At 42.8% G+C, this 25106-nt stretch overlaps 1 protein-coding gene and 1 long non-coding RNA gene across 6 annotated transcripts in view; one reads left to right on the forward strand and one right to left on the reverse strand.

Moving 5' to 3' along the window:
- LOC309655430 overlaps nucleotides 1-25106 on the forward strand; it is a 138774-nt gene that overhangs the window by 70809 nt on the left and 42859 nt on the right. For all 3 annotated transcript variants that reach the window (XR_014260838.1, XR_014260839.1, XR_014260840.1), the window contains exon 2: nucleotides 9065-9226. This is a non-coding gene — a long non-coding RNA (uncharacterized lncRNA). The remainder of the gene's footprint in view (nucleotides 1-9064; nucleotides 9227-25106) is intronic.
- Nucleotides 1-25106, reverse strand: part of PRKCQ (protein kinase C theta) — a 152291-nt gene that overhangs the window by 5504 nt on the left and 121681 nt on the right. For all 3 annotated transcript variants that reach the window (XM_082450534.1, XM_082450535.1, XM_082450536.1), the window contains 2 exons: nucleotides 18770-18908; nucleotides 12685-12873 (listed from right to left, as the gene is read on the reverse strand). In XM_082450534.1, the coding sequence (XP_082306660.1) occupies nucleotides 12685-12873; nucleotides 18770-18908 (328 nt within the window). The remainder of the gene's footprint in view (nucleotides 1-12684; nucleotides 12874-18769; nucleotides 18909-25106) is intronic.

The following is a 25106-nucleotide window of genomic DNA, read 5'->3' on the forward strand; positions in this document are numbered from 1 at the left end:
GAGTTAAGAGAGGGAAAAGCAGATCGATGCTTTCAGGAGAAGAGGGAATAAGTGACTTGCCCCCCATCCCTTCTCTTGAAATGATCCTGATAAATGATCGACTTCCACTTCTTAAGGACATTTTGATGAAGCAAGGTTAGAGAGAAGGTGTGAGTGCCCCATGAACAAGCTAAAACCCAGCCTCGTGTTGTTATAATTAAATGCTTCAGGGAATCGGGTTTGAAGTAACTGCCTTAGGCCAAGTGTGCACATGCTAGGTTTCCTGTTAGTTTTCCCCAGTAACATGTGGCATTTGTTCCAAGAGGATCATGAAAAAGAGCCTCCTGAGCCTGGTATATGTACCTGTGAAATTTAAAAAAAAATTTTTTATAGATAAAATGTATAATGAGTACATAGTATGATCTACAGCTTTGAGACTCAAAATCCTTTCCCGTTTTGCACAGACGAGTGGATTATCTTCTCTGCTCTGCAGCCGATCACCCCCCACCCTGGTCCTGAAGATGCTTGTTGACCTTATGGGAGGTCATCGTCTCTGCCACCAGGAGCTGCACCGAAGAAATAAATGTTCATGAAAGAAAGACTTGATTTTGTCCATAAAATCTGTCAGAAGTGTGGTTTACACTTACAGGAAAAAGCACATCTCTGACATAAATGGCCAGGATGCAGCTGGAGTTTGTTTAAATTTATTTGGCTATCTGGGCAAGAAAGCAGTGCTGGGCTGCTGGGGATGGACCCCCGCTCCCCCTGGGCTCAGCGCCTGCCACTGGAATCTCCCTCTTTAGTCCCTCTTCAGATGGCTCTTCCTACAAAAGGGAGAGCTATTTCTGTTTGCGATCGTTCGTTTTCCATCATTTTCCAAACAAATGGACAGGACATCCTGGATGAATAAATGAGGAAGAAAGGGGCATGTCTTTGACAACAGTCAACTGGACAGCAGTGTCCCAGCTGTAATTCTTTAAAAAAATTTTTTTTAAATTTTATACAATTTTTAAAGGTTACTTTCCATTTACAGTTATTACAAAATATTGGCCATATTCCCCGTGCTGTACAATACATCCTTGAGTCTATCTTACACCAATACTTTGTGTCTCCCACTCCCTCACCCCCTCCCCACTGGTAACCAGTAGTTTGTTCTTTATATCTGTGACTCTGCTTCTTTTTTGTTATATTCAATAGTTTTTTGTAATTTTAAGATTCCACATATAAGTGATATCATACAGTATTTGTCTTTCTCTGTCTGACTTACTTCACTTAGCATAATGCCCTCCAAGTCCATCCATGTTGCAAATGGCAAAATTTCATTCTTTTGCATGGCTGAGTAGTATTCCATTGTGCCTGTGCATGTGCGTGTGTGTGTGTGTATATATAAAATACATATATAATCTTGTTTATCATTCATCTATTGATGGACACTTAGGTTGCTTCCATGTCTTGGCTATTGTAAATAGTGCTGCTATGAACACTGGGGTGCATGTATCTTCTTGAATTCGTGTTTTTGTTTTTTTTTCGGATATATACCCAGGAGTGGAACTGCTGGCTCATATGGTAGTTCTATTTTTCGTTTTTTGAGAAACCTCCATACTGTTTTCCACAGTGGCTGCACCCAGTTACATTCCCACCAACAGTATACTAGGGTTCCTTTTTCTCCACATGTTCGCCAACATTTGTTATTTGTGTTCTTTTTGATGATGGCCATTCTGACAGGTGTCAGGCGATATCTCATTGTGGTTTTGATTTGCAGTTCCTTGATTAGTTTGATTTGCAGTTCCTTGATTAGCACATTCTTTGAATGTGCTTGTTGGCCATCCTCATTTCCTCTTTGCAAAATGTCTTCTGCCCATTTTTTTAATCGGGTTGGTTCTTTTTTTTTTTGGTTTTGTTTTGTTGTTTTTGATGTTAAGTTGTATGAGCTGTTTATACATGCTGGATATTAATCTCTCATTGGTCTTACAACTTGCAAATATCTTCTCCCATTCGGTAGGCCGTCATTTCGTTTTGTCAACTGTTTCCTCTCCAGCTGTAATTCCTGACGGAGCACAGCCTCTCGTGATGTGCCTGTGGTCAGCGCACTACGTGCGTCCATGCCCTTTGAGGGCTAAAGAGGTTGAAGTCTGGTACTGACACCACTGCCGTTACAGAGGCCGCTGAATACTCTTTGCTTAGCGTTTCCAGAGGACCCGTTACTTCTGGCTCTCAGAACATTATGTAAAATTCCCTAGAGGAGGTTTCTCTAGAAATGATAGGTCACCTTTGATTTTTGCAGAGAAGGGAGCTCAGGGCTGTGGGGGCTGTTGGATTAAAATCAGAGCACAAGAGGCACAGGGGCAACTAGAAGCCAGTCTCACAACCAGCACGTTGCTGGGTGGCCATGAATTTTTATCAGCCCAGCTCCTGGAAAACAGACAGCTGTCTTCTTCATGGACAAGAACAGAGAATTTTTATTAACTCACAGGAGAAAGAATAAGCCCAGACTCTTCCACATGGGTTTAAAACCTCTTTCACCAGCGAGTCCTTTTTCTTCACCTTCTTTATCCTTAACTGTCTTGGTCTCTGCTCTAGTCACCAAATTCACTTTCTACTCTCACAGCAAATCTTCTTCCTGCCACTGAAACTGCAGCTGACTGTCTCTCTCTCTCTTTTTTTTGCTTTTTTTGTATTTGCTGGAATTTAGCCTTAGATTTAGTTTTGTTTTTCAACTTTTTATTTTGAAATAATTATAGTGTCTCAGTCAGCTTGGGCTGAGACTGGGAGGCTTAAAGAGCACACATTTATTTCTCATGGTTCTGGGGGCGGGAAGTCCAAGATCAAGGTGCTGACATGGTCAATTTCTGGTGAGACGTCTCTCCCCGGCTTGTAGATGGCCGTCTTCTTGCTGAGTGCTCACATGGCCTTTTCTTTTTTATTTATTTATTTATTTATTTATTTTTATGTTTATTTACTTATTTCTTTTCTTATTAGTCATCCATTTTATACACATCAGTGTATACATGTCAATCCCAATCTCCCAATTCATCACACCTGCCCCCCGCGGCTTCCCCCCCTTGGTATCCATACGTTTGTTCTCTACATCTGTGTCTCTATTTCTGCCCTGCAAACCGGTTCATCTGTACCATTTTCTAGGTTCCACATATATGCGTTAAAATACGATATTTGTTTTTCTCTTTCTGACTTACTGCACTCTGTATGACAGTCTCTAGATCCATCCACGTCTCTACAAATGACCCAATTTCGTTCTTTTTATGGCTGAGTAATATTCCATTGTATATTTGTACCACATCTTCTTTATCCATTCGTCTGTCGATGGGCATTTAGGTTGCTTCCATAAACTGGCTATTGTAAATAGTGCTGCAATGAACATTGGGGTGCATGTGTCTTTTTGAATTATGGTTTTCTCAGTGTATATGCCCAGTAGTGGGATTGCTGGGTCGTATGGTAGTTCTATTTTTAGTTTTTTAAGGAAACTCCATACTGTTCTCCATAGTGGCTGTACCAATTTACATTCCCACCAACAGTGCAAGAGGGTTCCCTTTTCTCCACACCCTCTCCAGCATTTGTTATTTGTAGATTTTCTGATGATGCCCATTCTAACTGGTGTGAGGTGATACCTCATTGTAGTTTTGATTTGCATTTCTCTAATAATTAGTGATGTTGAGCAGCTTTTCATGTGCTTCTTGGCCATCTGTATGTCTTCTTTGGAGAAATGTCTATTTAGGTCTTCTGCCCATTTTTGGATTAGGTTGTTTGTTTTTTTAATATTGAGCTGCATGAGCTGTTTATATATTTTGGAGATTAATCCTTTGTCTGTTGATTTGTTTGCAAATATTTTCTCCCATTCTGAGGGCTGTCTTTTTGTCTTGTTTATGGTTTCGTTTGCTGTGCAAAAGCTTTTAAGTTTCATTAGGTCCCACTTGTTTATTTTTGTTCTTATTTCCATTACTCTAGGAGGTAGATCAAAAAATATCTTGCTCTGATTTATGTCAAATAGTGTTCTTTCTATGTTTTCCTCTAAGAGTTTTATAGTGCCCGGTGTTACATTTAGGTCTCTAATCCATTTTGAGTTTATTTTTGTGTTTAGTGTTAGGGAGTGTTCTAATTTCATCCTTTTACATGTAGCTGTCCAGTTTTCCCAGCACCACTTATGGAAGAGACTGTCTTTTCTCCACTGTATATCCTTGCCTCCTTTGTCATAGATTAGTTGACCATAGGTGTGTGAGTTTACCTCTGGGCTTTCTATCCTGTTCCATTGATCTATAGTTCTGTTTTTGTGCCAGTACCATATTGTCTTGATTACTGTCGCTTTGTAGTATAGTCTGAAGTCAGGGAGTCTGATTCCTCCAGCTCTGTTTTTTTTCCCTCAAGACTGCTTTAGCTCTTTGGGGTATTTGGTGTCTCCATACAAATTTTAAGATTTTGTGTTCGAGTTCTGTAAAAAATGCCATTGGTAATTTGATAGGGATGGCACTGAATCTGTAGATTGCTTTGGGTAGTATAGTCATTTTCACAATATTGATTCTTCCAATCCAAGAACATGGTATATCTCTCCACCTGTTGGTATCATCTTTAATTTCTTTCATCAGTGTCTTATAGTTTTCTGCCTACAGGTCTTTTGTCTCCCTAGGTAGGTTTATTCCTAGGTATTTTATTCTTTTTGTTGCAGTGGTAAATGGGAGTGTTTCCTTAATTTCTCTTTCAGATTTTTCTTCATTAGTGTAGAGGAATACAAGAGATTTCTGTGCATTAATTTTGTATTCTGCAACTTTACCAAATTCATTGATTAGTTCTAGTAGTTTTCTGGTAGCATCTTTAGGATTCTCTATGTATAGTATCATGTCATCTGCAAACAGTGACAGTTTTACTTCTTCTATTCCAATTTGTGTTCCTTTTATTTCTTTTGCTTCTCTGATTGCCATGGCTAGGACTTCCAAAACTGTGTTGAATAATAGTGGCAAGAGTGGACATCCTTGTCTTGTTCCTGATTTTAGAGGAAATGTTTTCAGTTTTTCACCATTGAATGATGAAAATGAGAATGATGTTTGCTGTGGGTTTGTCGTATATGGCCTTTATTATGTTGAGGTAGGTTCCCTCTATGCCTGTTTTCTGGAGAGTTCTGGAGAGTATCATACACGGGTATTGAATTTTGTCAAAAGCTTTTTCTGCATCTATTGAGATGATCATATAGTTTCTATTCTTCAATTTGTTAATATGGTGTATCACATTGATTGATTTGCGTATATTGAAGAATCCTTGCATCCCTGGGATAAATCCCACTTGATGGTGTATGATCCTTTTAATGTGTTGTTGGATTCTGTTTGCTAGTATTTTGTTGAGGATTTTTGCATCTGTATTCATCAGTGATACTGGTCTGTAATTTTCTTTTTTTGTAGTATCTTTGTCTGGTTTTGGTATCAGGGTGATGGTGGCCTCATAGAATGAGTTTGGGAGTGTTCCTTCCTCTGCAATTTTTTGGAAGAGTTTGAGAAGGATGGGTGTTAGCTCTTCTCTAAATGTTTGATAGAATTCACCTGTGAAGCCATCTGGTCCTGGACTTTTGTTTGTTGGAAGATTTTTAATCACAGTTTCAATTTCATTACTTGTGATTGGTCTGTTCATATTTTCTGTTTCTTCCTGGTTCAGTTGGAAGGTTATAGCTTTCTAAGAATTTGTCCATTTCTTCCAGGTTGTCCATTTTATTGGCATAGAGTTGCTTGTAGTAGTCTCTTAGGATGCTTTGTATTTCTGCAGTGTCTGTTGTAACTTCTCCTTTTTCATTTCTAGTTTTATTGATTTGAGTCCTCTCCCTCTTTTTCTTGATGAGTCTGGCTAATGGTTTATCAATTTTGTTTATCGTCTCAAAGAACCAGCTTTTAGTTTTATTGATCTTTGCTATTGTTTTCTTTGTTTCTGTTTCATTTCTTTCTGCTCTGATCTTTATGATTTCTTTCCTTCTGCTAACTTTGGGTTCTGTTTGTTCTTCTTTCTCTAGTTCCTTTGGGTGTAATGTTAGATTGTTCGTTTGAGATTTTTCTTGTTTCTTGAGGTAGGCTTGTATAGCTATAAACTTCCCTCTTAGAACTGCTTTTGCTGCATCCCATAGGTTTTGGATCGTCGTGTTTTCATTGTCATTTGTCTCTAGGTATTTTTTGATTTCCTCTTTGATGTCTTCAGATCTCTTGGTTATTTAGTAACGTATTGTTTAGCCTCCACGTGTTTATGTTTTTTACGTTTTTTTTCCCCTGTAATTGATTTCTAATCTCATAGTGCTGTGGTCAGAAAAGATGGTTGATATGATTTCAATTTTCTTAAATTTACTGAGGCTTGATTTGTGACCCACGATGTGATCTATCCTGGAGAATGTTCCGTGCGCACTTGAGAAGAAAGTGTAATCTGCCATTTTTGGATGGAGTGTCCTATAAATATGAATTAAATCTATCTGGTCTATTGTGTCATTTAAAACTTGTGTTTCCTTATTAATTTTCTGTTTGGATGATCTGTCCATTGGTGTAAGTGAGGTGTTAAAGTCCCCCAGTATTATTGTGTTACTGTCGATTTCCTCTTTTAGAGCTGTTAGCAGTTGCCTTATGCATTGAGGTGCTCCTATGTTGGGTGCATATATATTTATAACTGTTATATCTTCTTCTTGGATTGATCCCTTGATCATTATGTAGTGTCCTTCCTTGTCTCTTGTAACATTCTTTATTTTAAAGTCTATTTTATCTGATATGAGTATTCCTACTCCAGCTTTCTTTTGATTTCCATTTGCATGGAATATCTTTTTCCATCCCCTCACTTTCAGTCTGTATGTGTCCCTAGGTCTGCAGTGGGTCTCTTGTAGACAGCATATATATGGGTCTTGTTTTTGTATCCATTCAGTGAGCCTGTGTCTTTTGGTTGGAGCATTTAATCCATGCACGTTTACGGTAATTATTGATATGTATGTTCCTATTACCATTTTCTTAATTGTTATAGGTTTGTTTTTGTAGGTCCTTTTCTTCTCTTGTGTTTCCCACTTAGAGAAGTTCCTTTAGCACTTGTTGTAGAGCTGGTTTGGTGGTGCTGAATTCTCTTAGCTTTTGCTTGTCTGTAAAGCTTTTGAGTTCTCCATTGAATCTGAATGAGATCCTTGCTGGGTAGAGTAACCTTGGTTGTAGGTTCTTCCCTTTCATCACTTTAAGTATATCATGCCACTCCCTTCTGGCTTGTAGAGCTTCTGCTGGGAAATCAGCTGTTAACCTTATGGGAGTTCCCTTGTATGTTATTTGTCATTTTTCCCTTGCTGCTTTCAATAATTTTTCTGTTTTTAATTTTTGCCAATTTGATTACTATGTGTCTCAGCATGTTTCTCCTTGGGTTTATCCTGTATGGGACTCTCTGTGCTTCCTGGACTTGGGTGGCTATTTCCTTTCCCATGTTAGGGAAATTTTCGACTATAATCTCTTCAAATATTTTCTCAGGTCCTTTCCTTCTCTCTTCTCCTTGTGGGACCCATATAATGCGAATGTTGTTGCATTTAATGTTGTCCCAGAGATCTCTTAGGCTGTCTTCATTTCTTTTCATTCTTTTTTCTTTACTCTGTTCTGCAGCAGTGAATTCCACCATTCTGTCTTCCAGGTCATGTATCCGTTCTTCTGCTTCAGTTATTCTGCTATTGATTCCTTCTAGTGTGTCTTTCATTTCAGTTATTGTATTGGTCATCTCTGTTTGTTTGTTCTTTAATTCTTCTAGATCTTTGTTAAACATCTCTTGCATCTTCTCGATCTTTGCCTCCATTCTTTTTCTGAGGTCCTGGATCATCTTCACTATCATTATTCTGAATTCTTTTTCTGGAAGACTGCCTATCTCCATTTCATTTAGTTGTTTTTCTGGGGTGTTATCCTGTTCCTTCATCTGGTACATAGCCCTCTGCCTTTTCATCTTGTCTATCTTTTTGTGAATGTGGTTTTTGTTCCACAGGCTGCAGGATTGTAGTTCTTCTTGCTTCTGCTGTCTGCCCTCTGGTGGATGAGGCTATCTAAGAGGCTTGTGGAAGTTTCCTGATGGGAGGGACTGGTGGTGGGTAGAGCTGGCTTTTGCTCTGGTGGGCAGAGGTCAGTAAAAACATGGCCTTTTCTTGGTGCATGTGTTTAGAGGGAGAGATCTCTCTCTCTCCCTCTTTTTATAAGGACATTAATCCCATCATGGGGGCCTCACCCTCTTGACCTCATCTACACCTAATTACCTCTAAAAGGCCTCACCTCCTATAACCATCACATTGGGGGTTAGAAGACTTCAACATATGATTTTCTGGGGGGACACAAACATTCAGACCATACATATAGATTCACAGGAAGTTGAAAAGATAGTACAGAGATGCCCTGTGTACCTTTTACCTAGTTTCCCCTAATGCTTATGTCATATATGGTGATAGCACAGTATCAAAACAGTACACTGCGTGTGTCTTGTTCTATGTCATTTTATCACATGCATAGGCCTGGGTAACCACCAGGATAAAAAGGATACAGAAAAGTCCTATCACCACAAAGATCTCCCTTGGGGTTTCCCTTTACAGTCATTCCCCTGCCTCCATGATCCCTAACCCCCGGCAACCACTGATCTGCTTTCCATCTCCACAGTGTTGTCCTTTCAAGAATCTTAATACATATGTGGACTCATACAGTATGTGACCTTTTGAGATTGGCTTTTTTTTTTTTCACTCTGCTTAATGCCCTTGTGATCCAAGTTGCTCTATGAGTCAATAGTTCCATCCTTTTAATTGCTGCATAATAGTCCACACATATGACTTTGCAACTTTTCTCCTCCAACTGGAAGTAATCCTTTCCTCCTCCCCAGTCTTCCTCTCCTTTGGAAACCACCACTCCCAGCGTCTTTCCGTGGACTTATTTCCATTACCTTCACCTGGTCCCAGTTAAGCCTTCACCACATCCTTGCCAGGTGCTCTCCCTTTGCTGAGCTGGGAGGAGCTGGGTTTGGGAGGCACAGCTGTTCAGCTTTACGGTAAAGGTAGATTGCAGTGGAGGCTCCAGGGCCTCCAGACTCCTCAAGCTTTTTCCTCGTTTCCTTTTACCAGTGAGTTTTGATGGCCCAGGCCTTCTGAGTGCAGCCTTCATGCCATGGATTGAGCAGATACCAGAGCTTTCACACCAGAAAGCAGCCGTATGCAAGCCAGGAGGACTCTCACCAGAAACCCACCCTGCTGGGCCTGGACCTTGGACTTCCAGCCTCCAGAACTGTGAGTAAACAAATTTCTGTTGTCCAAGCCGCCCAGTCTATGCTATTTTGTTATGGCAGCTAGAGCCAACTAACATACCTCAATTAAGTCCTTCCAAGAGCCAGTTAAAAGAAACATAGCAACTGTAACAATGCTTGAAGTTGCCCTTATGGAAAGCAAAATTGTTTTACGTTCCAATCCTGCTAACTTATTTTTACTCTTGTCCTCTCTTTTTTTAAATTGGTTAATTAAGAAATTAGCTTTCATTTTATAGGTGTTTTGTCCAGTCATTAAAAGTGAATTTAATTGGCCGTTTGTGGAGTTTTCTAAGTTTATTGCTTGTTCGGATCAATCGGAAAGTGAAAACTGAGGGGTACTGGCTCAGATTTTTAAATACCATCAGCCTTGGCCTGGGTCTCCTCCTGGGGCTTTGTCAGCACTTCAGATTCAAGATCTTGATTCCTTAGTGAGAAGTCCACAGTTGCTGCAACATTTCAGATAACCCTAGACAAGCTGATAGCTGTATGAGAGAGGTAGAAGTGTATTATGCCCTTTAAATTTAATTTTGAGTTCTTCATGAGAAAAAAGACGGGCTGGGTAATCTTATAAGTTTGGATTTAAAATTCATTGATAGCGTCTGACGTTGAAAGATCTTATCCTAGCCCCCTTTTCATTGTAAGAAGAGCAGGGCTAAAAATTATTTCCCTAAATGACTTTTTTTTTTTAGCCAGCTGATAAGAGTTGCCACAAATCAAAACCCTGTTTTGTTCAGAACACCTGTATTCTCGGTCCACTTTAGATTTTCTGGGCTCTTGGTAACACTTGTAGGTCTTTTTGATCCACATAGTTGCTGGGACAGCTCAATAAATGTAGGTGCTTACTATGATATGTAACTAGCATGAGTTTTTTTTTTTTTTTTTCTTACAACTTGTTACAATCACACTGTAGATGGCATTTTGCATCTTCAAAAAAGGTAAACTGGGACTTAAAGTGTAAATCTTTAATGATGGCTTTCAGGTGCTTCCTCTGTCTCTGTGTTGGTTTGCCCTGGGAGCTCCTGGTTTATGGCTAGTGATTCTTGGAGTCTGGTTTACATCTGTAGCTCTGGGTGCCGATTCTTAATTGATCCTGGGTTATCATGGGCGCTGGGTGACTCCGGCTTTGTTGGTAAATTCTGGAGATGGCTGCTAAGATGGTAACAGTCAAGGATTCAGGATGAAAAATACAACAGTGTTTCCCATGGACGCAGGTAGGGAACACGGCAGGAGAGCTGGTCTGCGTCCATTTGAAGGACTGCCTGCGAGATTGCCCACTCGGCAGGCAATGAGTCTCGCTGGGGTGGAGTGTGGCTGGCTTAGAGTTTGGTACAGAAGAGTTTGGCTGCGGAATGGATTGAGCAGCCTGTACATCAAAAGCTTCAGCAAAAAATGTTCCCAGTTATAGGTATTTCCAAAACACCTGCTAGAATCCCAAACAAAGCCTTGGCTTTATTTTATTTTATTATTATTTGTTTGGCCATGGTGAGCAGCTTGCAGGATCTTAGTTCCCTGACCAGGGATTGAACCCAGGACACAACAGTGAAAAGTGCCGAGTCCTAAGCACTGGACCACCAGGGAAGTCCCAAAGCCTTGGCTTTAAAACCCACCAAGTTCAAAGAGCAGGAAGCCCCTCAGCCACATAAGAGCAGTCCTTTCTCCTTATAATCCCTCCAGCCTCTCTGTGTGTTTGGTCTGAAACAGAAACCCAAGAGCTGGAGAGGAAGAGAACATACATGTGGTAGACACGCCATGACCATACTCCCTTCTCCAAAGGCGAGTGGCTGCCAGCCATGAACTTGGCCAGAGGAAAGGGAGCAGGAGTCTTTGCTTTTGAGTTAAGATTGATGTGATGACTTATATCTTGGACTGAACAGCTTTAATTTCTCAGCTGAGGCAGTGTTTCATGACTTAGGAGTGACAAGAAGTTTGTCTTTTACTCAAGAGTGAGCAGAAAGTTACACATCCTATCCAAGTCTTCATCCAGGGGCAGGGGAAGATTTTTAATAAGTTTCAGGTGTGCAGCACTATAATCACTACAGAGTAATCACCACCAAAGTCTAGTTACCATCCATCACCATAGCGTTGACCCCCTTCACCCATTCTTTGCCCAATCTCCCCAAACCCCTAGTCGTCTGGGACCCACTAATCGTTCTCTGTATCTATGAGCTTGTTTTTATTTTATTGTGTTTGTTTCCTGGTTTTTTTTTTTTAGATTCCACATGAGTGAAATCACATGGTATTTGTCTCTGTCTGACTTATTTCACTAACTTTAACACCCTCTAGGCCATCCATGGTGTTGTAAATGGCAAGACTTCATTTTTAAGGCTGAGTAATATTCCATTGTGTATATATACCACACTTTCATCTATCCATCCATTGATAAACACTTAGGTGGTTTCCATATCTTGGCTATTGTAAATAATGCTGCAATGAACATAGGGGTACATATATCTTTTCCAACTAGTGTTTTCATGTTCTTCGAATAAATACCCAGAAGTGGAATACCATATGAGTGTATGGTAGTTCTATTCTTAACTTTCTGAGGAATCTCCATACTGTTTTCCATAGTGGCTCTACTGATTTACATTCCCACCAACCGTGCACGAGGGTTCCCTTTTCTCCACCTTCTCATCAGCACTTATTTCTTGTCTTCTTGATAAGAGCCATTCTCACAGGTGTGAGGTGATAGCTCATTGTGGTTTTGATTTGCATTTCCCTGATGAGTGATGTTGAGCACATTTTCATGTGCCTATTAGCCATCTGTATGTCTTTGAGAATTGTTTATTCAGATCCTCTTTTGTCCATTTTAAAATTGGGTTGTTTTTGTTGTTGAGTTGTATGAGTTCTTTATATATTTTGGATATTAATCCCTTATCAGATATATGATTTGCAAGTATCTTGTCCCATACAAAGATTTTATTTTGATGATTTCGTTTGCTGTGCAGAAGCTTTTTAGTTTGATGTAGTCCCATATGTTTATTTTTGCTTTTGTTTCCCTTGCTTGTGGAGTCAGATCCCCGAAGACACTGCTAAGACTGATGCTGATGAAGTTACGGTCTATGTTTTCTTCTAGGAATTTTACAGTTTCAGGTGGACTGAATAGGTTGAAAAGGGACTATGGGAAACAAATTTTAAGCCCAAAATTGTTTGTTCAATAGACCAATTACATCTCAAAGCAAGGCCATTCAAGAGTCATGGAACTGGTTTCTGGGCATTTCTTTTGTAAATTATGCACGTGAGGGTCTATCTTATACTCGTTCTGATTTCTGATGTTCATCCTATTGGTGCCTCAGTTAAAACAGATGGTGAGCATCCCCTTTAAATCTTGTTTGACACAATTACTGTTTACAATGTATAAATCAGAATTTAGAAATGCATGGGAGCACTGATCAGAAAACCTAATACTAATCATATGAAGGTCTCCTTGACTTCACTTCTTACCTTCACTAAAAGGTCCTTAGCCTCCTTCTCGAGCCATCGTGGGTAAAAGGGGCTGTCCATGCGGATGGAGTGGAAGAGTTCCTCTTCATCTTGCCCATGGAAAGGTGACTGACCTATTAGCATCTCATAGAGCAGGACGCCAAAGGACCACCAGTCCACAGAATGGTTGTACTTCTGACCCAGCAGGATCTGTGTGACCAAAAGGCAGAGACATAATGAATCAAAACGAGGTTGGCTTGAAAACCCTGCATGGACTTTTCAAGGCCACCCAGGACATAACTGATGAAGACAGTGCATGGTTTTAGCAAAGATTACACTGAAAACTGTAGCTTTTGTGAAGTTAATGATTGGATAGAAATAAGTGGGCAGTACCAAAGCTAAGCAAACATTTTTGAATTTCAACTTCTTCCCCCCTCTGGCCTTTAAGCAAAGCAACTAAATCGTACCATCAGCTCTTCATTTTGCCATCTGTGATGGGAGCCCATGACCTAAGAGAGCTGATGTGTATCTAAGCCCTTCAGTGCTTAGATTCAGATTCAGACCTAAGAGAGCTGATGTGTATCTAAGCCCTTCAGTGCCTCTGAGGTGAATATCTAAACCAAACCCATGAGTTTTATGGACTTCTATGGTCTTGAGTCTTTGCATAAAGTTCTGTAGCTAATCAAGCAGCCAAAGAGGTCGTCTGACCAAGTCCACCCCTTAAGCCTAACTAGTCGTGGTTACGAAGAGTCAACTTGTGTGACTATGCCAAGAGAGACTAGGATAACAAGCTGATAGATATTTGTGAAAATAAAGATCAAGTTGTAAACAGAATTTTGCAGTCTGCTGCTGACTTCCACTATAAAAATGCTATCTACCGGCCTTAACTCAATATTTGAATACTGAGGTTAATTTTAAAGTAAAAAAAATAAACTTAGCCTTAAGGAATAGTGTAAAAGTAGACCCAGGGAGAATGATAAAGAAAATAAAGATGCACACACAGCGCAGTCTTAGTTCATTTAGTACATTTGCCTTAAGTGGGGCCCGGTTCACACGCAATTCCCAGGATGTGCCACAAGGGGGAGCCCAAGGCAACCAGAAGCTGCTCTGAGCATCGCATCTTGGTAAGCAATTTCGTTTGGCGGATTAATGGGAAGAAATTTGGAAGGACAGGAGACAGCTGAGGTGCAAATTAAGTCTTCCAAGGCTAGGGGATGTTAGTAAAGAATTTCAGTCTTAAGTTAGGAGAAAGAAGCAAAATGCCGATTCACACTCAGTTATACACTGTATGAACAGAATGTCTGCAAATGCCTGCTGATGTGTATTGGGTGTTTCCCATACTTTGTGTTTATTTATAAGAACCTCTGGGGTAGGTCCTGTTATCCCTATTTAACAAAGGAGGGTGGCTGGACCTCGGGAGGTTATGTGTCTTCTTTAAGGTTGCCTGGTTAGTGAGTTGAAAGCTATGTTCCGGACCCTGGTCTTTTGGGATTTTACTATATAATGTTCCTTTTCTATTATAATGTTTCCAGGATTTAAACTTCGATCTAATTCATGCTCAAATTAGTCTATATTTTAAAAGAAATTGGTGTAGAAACAATGGCTGGAGTGGCTCTTTTTCTATCTCAGCCCCTGGTGCCTTCTTATGGCCATGCTGTCTTTTGTCCTGTTCTCTCCCCATCTTTACTCAAATATTTCAGATAATAATCATATTACCACTTCACGTCAGAGTCCCTCTTGCTCTCTTAGAGCAAGAGAAAGCTACAATTCCATCCACCTCTTGGACCTAGTGATTTGAGGTCTGTACACGGCTCACCACATGACGTGCACAGCGGGGAAAACGTCCTTAGAAACCAAGTGACCACCAATGCCTCTATGGCTCTGGTTTCCGAGTGACTCCTGCTTTCTCCAAGGAGCTGCTTCTATGTATTGAAATTCCACCTGGACTTACTAAGTGGCTAGTAGATGTTGGAAAGTAGGGTGTCTCCCTATTTAATTATTTTCTATTCTTTGTCAAAATGAGCGTGGACCTCCAATTATACGTTAGACCCTCGGTCCTATAACCGTGACATAGGGAACCACAGAGCTATGGGGAAGGTCTCAGAAGACGTGGGCTGGTGAGGCTATTCCCTGGTTTGAGGGAGCACAGTCTGCTTTTTCATGCGTCGTTCCTGATGCTGCCCTGAATGCACTTATTTTTTGTGTTTCGGGCCCTCCGCCCATATCGTTGAGGTCCCCGGGGAGAGGGCAATGGGTCAGTGAGTGAGATAAAGGAAAAACTTCACAACGGAGATGGCATGTGAGTGGAGCTTTGTTAAATGGGTAGGATTTTGGTGGAAAAGGGAGAGGCTAGAGACAAGAGGCCCCATCTCCAGCGCATGTTCGGAGACGGGCACTTGGGGCGCATGTCTTGGTGCGGTCATTCAGGGAACAGTGATGGATGCTCTGAGCTGCGGAGGAGGAGACTAGGCACTAAGGTGGATGAATCACGGTCCTCAGCTGTGAGAAATTCAGTTTACTGGCAAATGGGACACATGGGCTGTGGTAGCACAGCGGAGGAAACAACTGACTATTCCAAGAAGCCAGACGCACCTTCAGGGAGAAGATGACTTTGGAGGTGGGAGTAAATCAGACCAAGGATTCCGAGGGCATGGCTAAGGGATATGAGAGAGAAGGAAACAGATGTCTCAGGACATATTAAGGAACTTCTCTTGGGATTTTGGCTTGTACCCAGCTGACAATGGGGACTTCCTGAATATTTTTAAAGTCGTGGCATGACAGGTCTTCCCATTACAAAGGTAGATCTGGTGACATGGTGGAGCAGTGGCCCTCAGAACAGTGCATGCACCCCAGGGACCACCCAGATGGTGTAACGCCGAGACACGGGAAGAAAATATTAGAACTTGTATTTATGCGAGTTTAAACAATTCCAGTAGTGGCGCTGATGCCCTCGTTTAGAAATTTGAACAGTGACTAGGTTTCCCGAGGGAGGAACGGGAAGCCTCATCTCGGGAGGAGTTGGTGGTGGCTTGGCTAGAGCATTTGTCTTCAGCACATCATAAGGTGCGTCACTATTACGATTACTTATCATCCTAAGGTGCGTCATTTGCGTTGCATGCCCAATTAAGGGGATCGGTGGGTTCTGTTTGAACTAAACTCATTTTCACAAAATGGAAAGTCCTTAAAAAGTTATCTGCAAAAGAGACTTGGATTGAAGACCATGCTAATGATGCAAAGTAGAAAACGGCAAGTGCAGAGATCTTATTTACTCCTAGTACCAGCTCTTTGTCACATTGTAACGAAGCTAAAAACAGTGGCCATTTCATTAGTTATGACAGGAAGCTGGCTAAATCGGAAAACACTGTTGTGCATTCTGGACTTATATCCACTCTCTTCAACCATAAACCTTGCCTTATGTACATACTGTAGCATCTATCTTACAGTGTGCCTTTGTGAGGCACAAAGCAGCTATGAGCCAGTAAAACCAGAAATTGAAAGAAACCAAGCAGCCTTCTGAGTGCCAGAATCATAAAGTGTTAAACCAAGATTTTACAAAGTTATTTAGCCTCATTATTTTAATAAAGCATAAAATGTACTATTAATAGAATACAACTTAGTTATTTAAAACTTTATTTCATCTTAAGTTCAGCCTGTTCCTTTTTCTGCATGTTTTATAACAGACTATATTAGTTGGTGATAATATATAATAAATATACATATGCTGGTGATGCTTTTTTAACTGATGAGGGAGCATGATCAAAAAGTTTGAAAAGGGCTTCCCTGGTGGCGCAGTGGTTGAGAATCTGCCTGCCAATGCAGGGGACACGGGTTCGAGCCCTGGTCTGGGAGGATCCCACATGCTGCGGAGCGGCTGGGCCCGTGAGCCACAACTACTGAGCCTGCGCGTCTGGAGCCTGTGCTCCGCAACAAGAGAGGCCGCGACAGTGAGAGGCCTGCGCACCGCGATGAAGAGTGGCCCCCGCTCGCCGCAACTAGAGAAAGCCCTCGCACAGAAACGAAGACCCAACACAGCCAAAAATAAATATAAAAATAAATAAATAAAAGATTACTATTTAAAAAGTTTGAAAATATGTAAAGACGATGCACTGCCAGTTGGGTGGTCATAGAGAGGAAAGTCTGGGTAAAAAGGCATCACCAGGATCCAGACCAGAGGTGCCGAGGGCCTGGAGCAGGGCAGCAACTGTAAGATGGGGCGGGATTGGAGAAGCTTGATTTATTCCCCAAAGGGATTCATTTTGAGGATCAAAAAAGAATCAAGGGAGATTCTTAGTACAATCACAAGATTGGGGAGGCATGAAAACAGATGAGCGAACCCCTGAGGTCTATATTTAGAAGGTCTTGGTGTTTGGATTTGGGAGGGGTGAGAAGGAAGGAGAAGACTTGGAGGATTCCAGTATTCTGGCTAGGTGACTGGCTGGATGGATGTGTATGTCATTCATCCAGAAAGGGATAAAGGAGAAGGGTGTGTGCATGTGTGTGGGGGGGCAATTTCAACAGAGAGTGGGTTTGGGATCTGTTATGTTTGAATGGCCCGTGACAGTTAGCTGGAGATCTCAGTAGGAAAACAGACATACAAGTCTGAAGCAAGAAGTCTGGGCTGGTCATACGGAGTTTGGAGTTGAAACCATAGTCATAAATATAGCTGTTCATGGAGAATGTACAGGGAGAAAAAAGGACCAGGAGTGGAATTGTGTGAAGACAAGCAGGCTTGAAGATGAGAGGATGAGATTGAAGTTGCAGAGAGAAGCCAGTCTCTGAAGGTAAATTCTGGAAGATGCCAAAGGAAACAGAATTGGGAAGGAAGGATCGCCTGGGAAAGGGTTATGGCGTAAGGCATGTATAGACAGGACAGGTAAAAGCCATAATTTCTTGCTGACCAGAGGCCAAGCTTGAATTTAAACAAGGTGAAATCTAAATTAAGTACATACGTACAGGGCAGAGTCTCCTGTTTCTTAGACCGAGGATGCTACAGTTACTTTGGCTATGACAGGGATTTGCTGCTAAATTTGTTTTGCCCAGGAAGCCAGAGGCCCATCACTGTCTATCCATCAGACAGCCATCACCACTCACACACTTATCAATCGTTGTTCGTTCATTCTTTGAAAAGCTATCTATTAGCACCTTAATGTGCTGAGCCTTGAGCTCCGTCCTTGGATATAAAAGTGGGTAAGATCACACTGATCTACACATACGATAAGTGGGGCAAAACTTTACACACCTTGTGCCAACATCCATGTCCTGGTTCTGATATTGTACCATAGTTACGTAAGCCGGAACCAATAGGGGAAGGGTAGATATGGGTGACATTTCTGTACTATTTTTGGCAACTTCTTGTGAATTTATAATTATTTCAAAAGGAAGTTTTTAAAAAGCGAAGAAGAAACAGCCCCTGACTTTAGAGCAATCATCCAGTAGTTCAGAGAGATCCAAAGATAGAAAAGCTGCGATAAGTTTATGCTGCGGGAAGGACCAAGGGGTAAGGGAGTGTCTCATCTCCCTGGGGTGGGCAGCTGGCGTTGATGGATGACTTCTGAGCAAACGCTGATCTTCCAGGGGCTCAGAATATGAGAGCAATGGCTTTTGTTTTCGCTGTTGCTGTTTTTAAACTTTCACAGGCTCTCCCATGGGACCCAGTAACAGGAGAGAGAAGTGGGACCTCTCCAGGCTCACACAGTAGCAGCTTGGAAAACACAATTTAGGTTTCTCTGGTCCCAAAATGAAACCACTGGACTTAGGTGGATGCCCATGAACCTGTTGTGTCTACCTGGCTCTTCACCAGTTGCTTCTTCTGCTTGGTCTGAGCAGAGTGAACATATTTTAAGGCTGGGGTGGGAGAGCCAGGATGGGAAGGGCCTGCTGGGTCTCTCACGCCTTGGCGAGGTGCAGAAGTTAGCGCGGGTACCACGCCCAGTGCGACACTAGCGGCGCCTTGGTGCAGCTGCATTTGTCAAATACTCCGAAAAACAAATACACATCCTGAACAAAAATAGTTTAAAGTCTTCTGATTTTCAGGGGAGAAGGAAGCAGTGGTGCTGGCCCCAGGGAGGCGGAGTTGTACGGGTGGGTGCAGAGCGGCGCGTCCTACCTCCGGGGCGATGTAGTCGGGGGTCCCGCAGAAGGTGTTGGTCCTGGTGTCCCCCAGCATGTTCTCCTTGCACATCCCAAAGTCCGCTATTTTGATGTGTCCATCTTTGTCTAACAGGATGTTATCAAGCTTCAGGTCCCTGAAAAACAAAGCAGATTCTCACTTTAATAACACACGGTTTTGTTAACATGGACTTGCCCTGTGAGGGGGGCTTGCACGTCCCATCCACAGCCTGAAGGGCAATGAGTACTTTGCTGGTCCTCCTCTCTCCTTTCAACCCCGACCCTCCATCTACCACGCTCCAGGGTCACTGCTTCTCGTCCTTGGTGTTTCCTCCTTGACCAGCGTCTCCTGCCCAGGACTGGACGTACAGCCCCTCGTGGTCCAGGTCGGCTTTCTCTGGGCCTGGCTCTGACCGAGTTCTGTATCTTCTGTATCAATACCTGGCCCATCTCCAGAGCTCCCTCCATATTTCATGTATGAATGGCTGAGCAGGTGCCGAGATGGGGCCACATAAAGGTCATGCGTTATCTCTGCAAAGTAGCATCCCTCAATGTTAAGAGGGGCCCTCAAGAAACAAAGCCTGGATGGAAAGGAATAAGCTGGTGGTGGAATGTCATGGGGGCTGGTGTTTGGTGATGTGTCTGGTGTAGGGTGGTATTTAGTACTACACAACACATACCCCCCTCCGCTTCCATCCACGGTAGGGGTGTAGATAAATCTGACTCTTCAAGGCAATGGCTGGTTGCTACTGATTCCCCTTTCTGACTTGCCACGGAGTACAGCTAATATACCATGGACAAGACACAGACCTGAGGCTCTTTATCCCAGTACCTTTCCTGGGGGTAACGGAAAAGGAAGACAGGCCTAGAAATATACCCATTTTATGCCATTTTCTAAGTATCTGTGTCTGTGGATGAATTATCCTGCACCTAATTCTAAGACCGATTAAGGAAAGCTGTTCCTAATCCAGATTAATTCTAGACTCTGAATCCATCTGATACCAGAACACCATGTCAATGACTTCCTCTGTCCTTAGAGAACCAGTATCCTTGTAAGGCAGCCCACTTCATTTTTAGGGATATGTAAGTGGTGACAAGATTTTTAAAAAATAGGCCAAACTATGCCTCCCTGTGACTTTACCTGTTGGCCCGAGGATGCGTTCTTTACCACACGTGATCGCCTGGATATTTGGAAAGTGACACCACGCTTTCTCTTTCCTTGACCAAGTTGAGGACCTTTATTCCTCCATACAGCATGGTATTCAGGCTCTGCAACATTCTGGCCCCTACCCTGCAAATACCTCGAATTTGTCAATTTTCTTCTTAAAAGATGGTTCTCAGAATGAAACCGGTATCTTCCAGGTACATGATCTCACAGGTGCAGATGATGGTGGCACTCTTAGCTTCTGGTCTAGTCCTCTTGCCTCTGAGCACCGTGGCTGCACTAGTTATTTTAGAAGCTCCATCACAACAATGCTTAATATGGAACTCACCGTAAACTAAAACCTCCAGGTGTCCTTTTTTTTTTTTTCCCCCACACAAACTACCATTATACCATTTCCCTGTCATCCTGTACCTGTGAAATGGATTTTTTAAAAAGATAATCCGGGAACGACACTTGACATCAGTTTCTTTAAACTTTTATCGACTTTAGTCAGTGGCATTTTATGAATTCTAGTCGGTTATATAACATCCAGCTTTCTCTTCCTTTATCTGCCGTGAATTTCTGAGCTTTGTGAAAACTCCTTTAAGTCTAGGATATGTGGTGGGTGATGGCTACCACTGCCGTCCTTAATGAGCTAAGACGCCTTGGGAGAGAGTAGGGAGAGCTAGTGCTCTCGCCTTTTTCTGTACCTCCTCTAAGAGAAGATGCTACAATCTCCTTCTCAAAGATTCTGCTCCCAAAGGGCCTGGCAAGCAGCTCTGTCTCCTCCGCCCCTGTTGATTGAGCCACAGGTGGAGGCCTGACACAGTGGATCAGCTTTTCTTCTTGGGGAAGACTTGCTGAGGTTGCAACATAATGGCACTAGTCCGTCTCGGCTGGGTGTCTGACGCGTAGGGCTGCTGTGGCGCGCCCTCCGCCATGCCCTTGGAGGGACAGAAAACCAGCCTGTAGAAGAAGAGACTGAAGTGGCTCAGCCAAGAGGAGAGACAGAGGCCCCAGGAACCCGAAGAACAACCCAGCCAATGAGAGAGGAGCCACTTTGGTTCTGATGGGTCTGCATCCTTGGTTCTGCTTTCTCAGTGAGGCTTAGCTTCTGCTTAAGCAAAGGTTTCGGTGGTTGTATGATGCTTGTAATCAATACCCATATCCTAAAGTCCCGTCACTTTGTTTTATCTCCTTTGTTAAACTCTAAGCTTCACGAGGGTGGAATGTGTATTGCTTGGTACTTGCTGTGCTGCGACGCTCTGACGAGAGTGTAGCATGTGTTCCTGTCATTCCATAACCATTTGAGTGAATTCATCCAGCCAGCGACCACCTCACCACCAGTGAGTATCGGCTACAATTAAGTCCCAAGTAATGGTTCCCTTTTGTTGCTTTCTCACCTTCTGTGAGTAAATTAGCCAGAGAACGTGAGCATGGGATGCAGTTCTGTTTCGGTGCAGAGATGCTGCTAGCAGGTGTTCCCCAGAGCTGACCTCTTGCATCTGGGCCAGCTTGCTGACCTCCGTCACTAATGCGTCAACGATGGTTTCTGTCTGACCAGGTGCATGGATACCTCCAGGATATGTGAATGTGTGTCTCACATTCAGATCAGTTTCGGTTCTGTTTCTCCTATCCTAACTCAAATGCTGTCGCACTTTCATCATTAGGACTGAAGACTTCCAATATGTCCAAGTCTTCTCCGTAGGCAGGCCTTCTGCCTTGTTCCTTCGTTTTAATTAAATCCACTTTCATTGTGACTTATAGATTATATTCCAGTAAGTCCAATTATAGGTCATATTTAACTCCTCATGCTAAAACGGCAGGTTCATTTCCTAATCCACACTCTATGCAATAGTGATGTCATTTTGAGTTTCTGCTATAGGAAACATATTTGTATCATTTACAGCCACATATGTCTGTTCCTAGAAATTTGGCTGAAGGATGGTTTTAGGGTCATTGCTAGGGAGCCAGATATCCAGCTGCAGTACTGTACATAGCTCAGAAGGATAATGAACATAATATCTAATATTGGAATTTCTTTCACATGCATTTTATCGTTTGATTCTCACAACAGCCCTTTGATCTGGAATCACTATTTTTATTCATATTTATCTAATGGAAAACAAAGGCTCTTAAAATTATACAATCTATCCCAGCAAATCCAGGCTTTACCCTCTTTTGCATCCCCTTAAACCAAGCTCACCCGGTCTTTCGCATTGAACTGGTCTTGCTCAGATACCTCGAGTCTTCTGTGATTGCAAGGGTACGTTTTGGTCAATTCTAAAAATGAATGTTCTCTAGGCCTCAAGCTAGGAAAGCTTCATGTTCAATTTTCAATCCACCCTCTAAAGTGGGCAGGGTGTCTACAGGGTTGGGAGAGAGGAGGTCATTGAAGCTTTGAGAGATCTAAGTCAGAAGGGGAAAGGTCCAGAAGGCCTGCCATGCAGAGCCAGACACCCTGAGGGGCAGGAAGGGATGAAGGCAGAGGAAGACTAACTGGAGAAGCCACAGGACCCAAAGGCCAGAGTGTTCACAGGTACCTCACAGGACACCAGGACCCAGAACTTCAGGGTCCAGGTCACCTGGCATGGCTCTGGGAAGCACCCATCTGCCCAAAGGGCTGCACATCAGGGCATCAGGTACAACCGAGAATTCAGTGGAAGCCTTTCTTTCCATTGTGTTGTAAACATAAGCAAAGCTCCTCCATTTGGAAGAGGCAAAGTGGGAGCCAGAAGAAACAAGCTTCCAAATCCAAGTTTTATCACTAAGTAGCTCAGCCAAGCCATGTCTCCTCTCTGATCCTTTAATGACTCATCCATAAAATGGGTACAGTGATGCCTGCCTTGCTTATCCCACAGAACTTGTGAGCATCCAATGAGATCATCCACATGAAAGCATTTGTAAGTAGTTTCAAATATAGGGGTTGGGTCCAGTGTCATCGATCAAAGATCATCTTAAGGTCCCTTTCAATTCTAATATTTCTAAGACTTGAGATTCTAGATTCTGCTGCTTCTATGTTTGCGTATTTTCCAGCTCCTTGGTTTTACATTTAACCTAAGCCAGGGCTGAGGCATCTTTTAAGGTGCCACCACTTTTACGATTCCACCAGTAACGGTAGATGATTGATGTTGCCACCTGCTTCTCTACTTTTTTTTTTTTTTAAATTTATTTATTTATTATTTTTGGCTGCACTGGGTCTCTGTTGCTGCACCCAAGCTTTTCTCTAGTTGAGGCGAGCGGGGGCTACTCTTTGCTGCAGTGCACTGGCTTCTCATTGTGGTGGCCTCCCTTGTTGCGGAGTGCCGGCTCTAGAGCGCAGGCTCAGTAGCTGTGGCGCACGGACTTAGTTGCTCCGCAGCATGTGGGATCTTCCCTATCTTCCCGGCCCAGGGCTTGAACCCGTGTACCCTGCATTGGCAGGTGGATTCTTAACCACTGTGCCATCAGGGAAGCCCTTGTCTACATCTCTTGGCCTCAATTCTTGTGACTGCCAACAACAGCCTTTCCAGAAAAGCTGGACACAATTTGTTCAATATTCCTCCACTCGACCTCCCTATTTCCCCCCTCCCCCTCCCCCCTATTTCTGTGCCTTTTCTGGAGTCACTTCTTCCATTTATAAAGCCTCTCCCCTTTTAAAAAAAATCCTCTTTCTGATAGGAACTTTTTGTTGGCATACCCTCACCCAATTCTGATGACACCTTCATTTTTCTTCCCTTTGGCACTTACTTTTTTTTTTTTTTAAATAAACTTATTTACTTTATTATGTTTGGCTGCGTTGGGTCTTTGTTGCTGCATGTGAGTTTTCTCTAGTTGCGGTGAGTGGGGGCTACTCTTCATTGTGGTGTGTGGGCTCCTCATTGTGGTGGCTTCTCTTGTTGTGGAGCATGGGCTCTAGGCGCACGGGCTTCAGTAGTTGTGGCATGCGGGCTCGGTCGTTGTGGCTCGCGGCCTCTAGAGCGCAGGCTCAGTAGTTGCGGCGCACGGGCTTAGTTGCTCCGCGGCATGTGGGATCTTCCCGGACCAGGGCCGAACCCGTGTCCCCTGCATTGGCAGGCGGATTCTTAACCACTGCGCCACCACGGAAGTCCTGGCACTTACTTTTTTTTTTTTTTTTAAGAAATTCACGTTCGTTCGTTCGTTTGTTCATTTATTTATTTATTTATTTATTTATTTATTTATGACTGTGTTGAGTCTTCGTTTCTGTGCGAGGGCTTTCTCTAGTTGCGGCAAGTGGGGACCACTCTTCATCGCGGTGCGCGGGCCTCTCACCATCGCGGCCTCTCTTGTTGCGGAGCACAGGCTCCAGACGCGCAGGCTCAGTAATTGTGGCTCACGGGCCCAGTTGCTCCGTGGCATGTGGGATCTTCCCAGACCAGGGCTCGAACCCGTGTCCCCTGCATTGGCAGGCAGATTCTCAACCACTGCGCCACCAGGGAAGCCCCCGGCACTTACTTTTAATTAGAATCTTATTCACTTAGACTTTTTTTAGAGTATGCTGTTTGTGTCTTTTCATGTACTTATATTTTACCTCCAAAAAAAAACCCAAAATAAAAATCCAGAAAGTGGCTTAATTAGGGATCCAGAGGTTGGGACTTCTATAGCTTTTGCACCCACCACAATGCTTAAACGAGGCTGTGTGTTTAGTGGCTGGTCCGTCTTCGTTACCAGTTGTAGTGGGTTTAATGGTGCCCCCCCAAAAGATATTTATGTCCTAGTCCCTAGAATCTTGTGAGTGAGACCTTATTTGGAAAAAGGGTATTTGTAGGTGTAATCAAGTTAGGGATCTTGAAATTAGATCATCTTGGATTATCTGGGTGGTCCCTAAATCCAATGTCAAGTGTCCTTGTAAGAGACATACAGGGAAGGCACAGAGAGAAGAGAAGGCCCTGTAAAGACTGAGGCAGAGACTGGAGTGATCCCAAGCCCAGGAACACCTGGGGCCACCAAAAACTGGACGGGGCAAGGAAGGATCCTCCCTCAGAGCCTGCAGAGGGAGTGTGGCCCTGCTGACACCTTGATTTTGGACCTCTGGACTCCAGAGCTGTGAGGGAATAAATTCTATTGGCTTAAGCCATCAGGTCTGTGCTAATTTCTTACGGCAACTCTTCAAAACTAATATGATAATCATCAGTGGTCAGAAAAAGGAAACTAATAGAATCCCCTTGTTAATTCAGTGGCCCAATGAAAC

This window comes from Balaenoptera physalus, assembly GCF_965194825.1.
Source record: "Balaenoptera physalus genome assembly, chromosome: 2".
Taxonomy (NCBI): domain Eukaryota; kingdom Metazoa; phylum Chordata; class Mammalia; order Artiodactyla; family Balaenopteridae; genus Balaenoptera; species Balaenoptera physalus.